The 7,551-nt window shown below is 50.2% G+C and overlaps 2 protein-coding genes across 2 annotated transcripts; one reads left to right on the top strand and one right to left on the bottom strand.

The window, feature by feature from the left end:
* Positions 1–1,908: 1,908 nt before the first annotated feature.
* CONPUDRAFT_35152 (uncharacterized protein) lies at positions 1,909–2,422 on the top strand (the record flags this gene model as incomplete). Its single annotated transcript, XM_007772218.1, has 3 exons — positions 1,909–2,008; positions 2,061–2,194; positions 2,306–2,422. Coding segments are annotated over 3 exons (351 nt in total), but the record flags the coding sequence as incomplete, so codon positions are not given.
* Positions 2,423–2,997: 575 nt separating this feature from the next.
* Positions 2,998–6,663, bottom strand: CONPUDRAFT_74625 (uncharacterized protein; the record flags this gene model as incomplete). The annotated part of the gene is made up of 6 exons (XM_007772339.1): positions 2,998–3,234; positions 3,277–3,390; positions 3,427–4,047; positions 4,195–4,916; positions 4,959–5,584; positions 5,684–6,663. The coding sequence occupies 6 exons, from the start codon at positions 6,661–6,663 to the stop codon at positions 2,998–3,000; spliced, it is 3,300 nt and encodes a 1,099-aa protein (XP_007770529.1).
* Positions 6,664–7,551: the final 888 nt, after the last annotated feature.

Below are 7,551 nucleotides of genomic sequence, written 5' to 3'. Positions count from 1 at the left end.
TCCGGTGGAAAGGTTATGACGAAGGGCACGACAGCTGGGTCAAGGCGAAGGACATGAAACACGCCAGAGACCTGGTAAATGACTTCCACCACACCAACCCAACTGCCCCCAAGCGCATCAGAGCCACCCTCCTGTCGGTTTGGAATGGTGGTCTGTAGTTCGTCGAGGACGACGAAGCCTAGCAGGGGGGTAATGTCGCGGATGCGAGGGTACAGCCCCTGTCTTTTCTCTTTTACCCCTATCTCTCTTATCTTCTCGCGCATTGTCTTGTTTCGTTCACACTCCGCGTGGGCTGTGCTTTTGGACTCTGACTCATTTGTTTGGCATTGTTATGGACACTGCCCAGGATTTACTATATAAACCTTGTACCTCCATCCCTAGTCCCCATCTCGACCTCTTTGTCATTGGGACTAGGTGCGTATTCATACCCTGATGTACCTGTAGATACACCAATCTAACCTTTGTCATTGGGACTAGTCCTTGGGATCCTCCGTATTCCGTCGCCGCTCTGAGTCCGCTGTTCTAGCGTCGTTAAGCTCCTCCGCTCCGCCGTCTCCGCCACATACTCCTTCTCATTGTGATATCCTATGACATAGCCTGTCAATGGAAAATCAATTTATTCAAGCGAATGGACTCCCTGCCCCCCAAGATGCAAGTATCGATATTGATGATGGCTCAGATTCTCATTTTGGTATTCCCAAATTTCACGCTCCGGGTCATAATCAGAAATGCACCACTGAACATTCTCTCAACCTTATAACTGGGGCCGGTCGCACTGATGGTGAGGGCATTGAGCACGGGTGGGCGGAATTCAACCTTGCTAGCAACAGCACCAAGGAAATGATGCTTGGTTTCCGGCACAACACCCTCAACATTGTATTCACCTCCCACAACCTACAAAAATACTACGCTTTAGGGAAGACACTTCGGGGCCGGTTACTTCTCGCAACGGAAGTGCACTCAGTTCATAGAGACACGCTGCTTGTTTTTGACGAATCTATCTGATCGGAATGGACAACAATGAAGGTCGCATGGCAGAATGACAAGGCTAAGCCAAATCCATTCCTACACATGCAAATTGGTAAGTGTTGTCTCCAGCTCGACGCTGACAGTAGACTCATGGACCACCAGATGTTTCAGAGTCTGAGATGCATGCACAGCTGGCAGATTCAGAGAGAAACATTACATTCTTGCCACACAATATTTTGCTGAGCAATTTCATAAAAATGGCTATGAGCATTGAAGACAAACAGTACGTATTTTTGTCAATTCAATGCGCGGCAACCCAGGTCTGACGTGCTTGCATAAACATTGTCTTAGCTTGGACATGGGATGCATGAAAGAGCTGACTGCTGAAGCTCGCACCCAGATTGAGCTCCGCCAAGTGAACCTCCGCTGCAACATCGTAAAACTTCGAGAAGTACAGACCGTTTACATGCTGGGAATCAAGGCGCTGATCGAGCAACACAAACGACTCGATAAAACGGCCTTGGGATGTAGCTGGGAGGATGTGCCACTCTGGCTCCCCTCAGCGCTTAGCCCAGAAGAGCACAGCATTTGCACTCACAATGTTGAAAAAGTTGAAAGCAAGCTTTGACAGTGGCAATGCTACTCGTCGTTCAATAAGATTCGGGGCCTCCTGCAAACCAAGTCCCACTTTTTGACTCACCAAAAGCTCCACTCTTGGGGACAGCATGCGATGACGCGCGCTTACAGACTCATTAGCAACTATGAAAAGAAGATCCAGGCTGAACGTACCAAGTACGATAAGGCCCTCAAGGCGCTTGAATCCCTCAAAGGGCCTACCTATCCCGCTTTCGCTTACAGCCACTCCTTTCCAGAGATATCTGCGTGCTTCGCGAGCCAGAGATCGAACCCAGCATGCCATCACACCGAGTACGTGAGATGAAGAAAGGGTTAGGGGAAGGGCATCGAACTTTCTTGTGGATATGGACGGCTAAAGGAGGTGATGGGTCTGACATTGAGAAGGGAATAGAAGATACAGAAGGTAACAAAGCCATTTTCATATGTTTAAAAAAACTCACTATGAACATTACAAGGTCTACGCGTTGAATGGCTAAAGGTGTCCGAGCGTACAAAACGATGGGAAGAGGAAGTCAGCTTACTGAAGGAGGAAATGAGGCGGGTTCGAGCATACCTAGAGCACAGAGCGTGCTGGTGGGAGCAATGCGCGGTCCTGGATGATCCTGACCCCATCGCAACATCGGCGACATCAGCAGCGACAGAAGGCTCAACAGACTCACCAGGACACCCTGATGGCTGTGCATTGTGGTTCTTGTCTCAGTCTAGTGAAAAGGTTCTGACCCAGCAGGCTTTGGCCAAAGGCGTGCGTACTCACGCTCTTCGTCAAGCCCGCCAACAGTGCCAGCTCCGGGAAGAATTTACGCGCTTGTGGGAGCATAGATGGGGCTCTGAGGAAGCGGCAAGTTTGACAAAGGTTGGAGAACATCCCAACGTCGATTCAGATGCGGAGGACCAATGCGTGACGACGCCAGGGGCAACGTGGGGAGGGGAAGGGGCAGCATGGGAAGCAGCACGGGAAGCAGCACGGGAAGCAGCGTGGCAGGGAATGGCAGAAGCAACGGGCGAGAAGTGGCAGAAGCGGCTGAAAGTGGCTGAGCGTAGTGACGGAAACATAGGCAATTGATGATGGGTTTATGTTTATTATGATGTCCTGAAATAGTCAAGATAACAAAGCCCGAAATGTCAACTCAGCAAAATGCATGAGAATTAACTACCTTAGTGAGAACATTGTGAATAAAACCACAGAGTGGGGTAAACAGGCCAATGAGCCGGGATAAAACCACAGGTTGAGGAAAACAAGCCAACAAGCCGGGCTACAGAAGAACCACAACCAGGACATGGATAAAACCATAACCAACGGCAGAGAGGCCAACCAGCCAACAGCTAGTGGAGATACCTAAGAACCACGGTCTTTGGAAAAGTTATTTGTGGGTTAATCCATTTTATTAGGGTCTAATCATCTGCCACTGGTGGGCGAAGCAGTGGCTCCGGGCACCGTGCCCGGTGCCACGGGTAGATTTTCTTCTCATCAATCAAAGGTATTTGATGATTAATTGCACGCAGCGGTGACAAGTCTGTCACCCCGGCCTTAGCACACAGAGGTGCCGCCAGCTTCTTCAAATACTGGCAGGCCTTTTCATTCTTATCCCAAACTAGGGACGTCCCTTTGGATTCAACAACAGCCACACCCTTCCCTCACAAATGTAAGGGTTCCCTACACCCCATAATGACCTTCACATCATTGAATGCAATGGTCATTTTGTGTTGATATAGGAAAGGCGTCCCCAATATCAAGTCGTAATTTTGTAAGTTCATGATATCAAACCGGCGGTCGTACTTCACGCCCTAATACTCGAGACATGCAGTGACACTGTAGTTTACTTTTGTTTGCGAGCCCTGAGCTGCTAGTTGTACAGTGAGTGGCTTTTCCAACACATCCTTTTTACGCTTAAGCTGATCTGCGAAGTTCAGCGACATGAAATCTGCTAGTGATCCCAAGTCAATCAGCACGCATGCCGGCATGCCGTCAATATGTACGACCACAACTATTGGACTGGGGATGTGGCGCCGGAAGTCCTTTGGCTGCCCTGTGTTACATTCGAGTGTGGGGTACTTTCCTGGCTCGACGCTCACGCTGTTGATCTCTGTGACGTGGATGTAGTCATCATCTGAATCGTCAAAGTTGATCGCTGGGCTGCTTGTGTGCAATAGATGTGTGACATCTTCAAGAGCGCTGTCCATTGCAGATAGCGCGCCACAGTCCAGTAAGCGCAATATGTTAATCTCCATGTCACGTGCTTCATACATGTGATTCAACAGTTCCTCAGTCAAGCGTCTCAAACACTTTTTGTACCAGTTCAGCATGTCAAACTGTGGTCGCCGAACCAGGTCCTCGCTGAGTTTAACGGTAAAGTTCAGACATTCGTCACGCACAACATACAGTCCATCAAGGGGATTGTACTCCACCCAAAAATGAGGTGGTCCACCGTAGTCTATCGAATCCTGCCCCATTGGTGTCAATGCAGTGAGGAGCTCCTCAATGAACCGTGGCATGACATCACCCATGCAAACCCACGATCGTCAACGTGTGAGTCGTCGGATCTGCTTTTTCATTGTCTTCTTAGGGACCCCGTGACAATTACAGATGACCTTCCAGTACCAGCGGTCGGGCTGGAATCCTGGATCTAGCAGTGAATCATGGTGTACAATAGGTACGTCCCAACCCTGTATATTGGGATGACAGTGGTCATGGACAAAGTACTCATGATAGTCATCGCCCAGTGGTACTAACTCAAAGTGATCCATTGTGTATGTCACCAGATTGTTGACATCATCATCCAGATACAAATACCCCAACAGGACCTCCATAGCCCATGTCAGTAGCAGGTCCTCAATGTCAAAGCACTCGGGCTCGTCACGGTCGTCGCGCGGCACTTGCACCAGCATCATTGACAATATGTTTGCTTTGTCATTGCCAGTTGGTCCTTCCACCAAGGTTCGTACCACATCGGGGTCACCGTAATCAACAACCATCGCATTGCTGCTCACCCCAGGTGGTCTGCCTGGCCTGGACAACTGAAACTTCTTAGCGTCCGGGCAGTTTCGCTTCAAATGCCCGTCCTTGCCACAGTTGTGGCATGATCCTGGGTTGTCACCCACATTGCGATTACCATCGCTTCTCGGCTGCTTCTGCTTTACCTGCCCTTTGTCTGACGGGCGGTTCTGATAGTCATTGCGTCGGTATTGTGTTGTGCTTCTTGTAGGTTTGACGCGGGGTTGATTAGAGCTACTTGGGCGGCCCGAGTCTGCATTGCTTGAATTTGCATTGCGTTTGCGGGGGTGCTTGCGGCGGTGTTTTCTTGATGGGCGTTCTGCCTGAACATCACACTGAGTGCCTTGTCCTGATCACTCACCCCGAGACTGACGGTCTCTCACGTTCAGGGTGATCTCAATGTTTTCAGCAGCTTGCACTGCATCATCAAGCTCGACAACCTCAGGATGGAGTCCCTTCTTCCAAAGATCCTCCTGGAGTTCATAGTTGAGGCAGGTCCAGAACTTCAGGACCTTGTTCCGCTCATCGGTTTCACCCACAATGTTCCATAACCCGGTGAGTTTGTACAGCACATCTTTCACCAAAAGCTGCTTTTGTTTGAAGCGTTTCAGATCCTCGCGCATTTGTAGCTTAAAATTGCGAGGGAAGATGAAGCTGAACAGCTCCGTAAAGAACCGACTGAGCGTCCATTTGTGAGGCGCAATGGCCACTCGGTTCGCGTAGAATTTACGAGCCCTGCCTTCTAGGTAATGGCCCACCAAGGCCACCTGCCTGCGAGCAGGAATGCGCCCTTCAGTCACATATTCTGTCGCTTCCATCATGAACCGGTGATACACCATCATGTCTACCTCACCGTTATAGTCCTCCGGCGGGATGGGTTTAATGAGACTGTGGGAACTGTCAACCTTGACTTCCCGTTTTTTCATGTCCTTGTGACGATGTTTTTTCTTGCATTTGCACTCCTTCTGAGGCCGTCCCTTGCGTCCACTACGATGTCCTCAGCGACGATGGGCATCCGAGGAGTCAGATGTGGAAGAATCACTCGGTAAGTAATCCAATTCATCAGTCGAGGACGAGTTGTCTGACTGGTCATCTGAAGAGGACGAGCTGTCGCTCGACGATGAGGAGCTGTCACTAGGCGACCCTCCTTGTCTGCTTCTCCCGGCCGTCATAGGTGACACCAGTGGGGTTGTACCAGTCTGCAGTGTCTTTGCAGCATGTCTCAGCTGGCGAAATGCTACACCAAGGTAGCTGGTGGGATTCAGCTGCTCGACAGCCTGCTTAGCTGCCTTGTGCCTCTTCTTTTCAGCATGCTGGTGGTCACGTTGAATGCTCACAATTGTGTCTTCAATAAGCCTTCGGATGGGATCATTCGCAGCTAGTTCCTTTGACTGTGCAAACTCATCATTGTTCTTGTTCAAAGCTGACTTCTTCTTTTTCTTAGGTTTCTTGTCTTCCTTCATGGAGAACTCGGCCGTCGCTTTCGCAACGGCTTCACGCTTCCGCGGAGCAGCCATCTTCTCACTCAACAAGGTGGCTGGCGCGGCTGGAGCATTGGTCGGAATGCTTGAAGTGAACTTGACACCAGGGTTGGCTGCCGCCTTCTGTGCCCGCAGGGACTTCAGGTGAGCAACTCTACCCCTCATGGCACTGGTCATGGCACTGATGCGCTCCTGCGCTATCATAGGTGTGTAGTAATGACGTGTGCCATCATCGGACTCATTCTTGTTGTTGGCATCATCCTCAACGGGTTGTAATGGAGGTATGTCATCATTATCACCTTCATCATTGGTGTCTACACTAGGCTGCATACTCAGTTGTTTAGCCTCTGACCAGCTCACAAACGCGGCACATTGAGCATCCACATTGAGCTTGTCCTGCTGCAGGTCTGTAGCTCCCCAGTTCTGGGGATCCACACCCTTGCCCTTGTCCCGGGAGGGACCAGCCTTGGGCGGAGATTCTTCACGTCTCTCGTCAGCAGGTGCATTTATCACGCCATCATCTGACGTGTTACGATGCGATAATATCGCAGATCGCTTATCAATCAGTGCACACTGTTCGTCCATCAGACAATGCGCTGTGAGGTCAACTGCCTTGCACTGTTGCACTGTCAGCGGCTTTTCCGAAATATTGCTGCTGATACGTCCTTTCCTTGCCATGGAGCAACCACGGGAGGGCTCTTCGCGCTTCTGCGAAGCCATAGTCCAACTGACATCGTTGTCGAGTCCGGATGAGCAAGCAGCGGTGTTCTGTTGCACGTTGGGAATGCGAGAACCGTCATCGCTGTCTTCGCTGTTAGCGGGAGCCGTCACTGAGACTGCGGGAGTAATTCATCCAGATCCTCCACAAGCATGGTGCTCGGAGGCCTCTCTAGCCAACGCCCGGACCAGTTCATCATGAAGACTACTGATCGGGGGCGTCGAAGGTGTCAAAGATCGAATGCAAGTATAGCAAAGAAGTCTACAACAGCGCAGACTCACCGGGCAGTTAGTTGAAGACTGAGTTAGTAGCGGTTAGGCTGGTTGGTTGACGATGATAGTTGTTCGGGGTAGAAAGACACTCTAGATGATATTCATGGTAGTGACTGTATATATATGACAGGAGCGTGTGAAGTCACTACCGTATTTGTGATGCTATATAGTCCGAGTCCCACGGTAATGCAGGACGGCTACGTAAGCTATGTACGTGGCTCAGTGCGATGGACGTGGAGCCACACAAATGCATGAATGTGTAAGGCGCTAATACTACCTACTGGGGTACCTAGCACCTGTGTAGACGTATGAAGGCGGTGTTTACTTGTAGACCTCGTGTCGGAACATCACCGTACAGGAGGCTTCTGGATGAACCAATAAAGCTGTAAAGGGTCGAATACTAGACATAATGTTGAATTCGTGAGCCTGTCATCGTGTTCACGTAATCGGCCAATGCCGAGATAAGATAATAAGACACAAGAT

This window comes from Coniophora puteana, assembly GCF_000271625.1.
Source record: "Coniophora puteana RWD-64-598 SS2 unplaced genomic scaffold CONPUscaffold_9, whole genome shotgun sequence".
In the NCBI taxonomy this organism is placed as follows: domain Eukaryota; kingdom Fungi; phylum Basidiomycota; class Agaricomycetes; order Boletales; family Coniophoraceae; genus Coniophora; species Coniophora puteana.
Note: the sequence above shows the minus strand (reverse complement) of the source record. Positions and strands in the feature narration are given on the sequence as shown.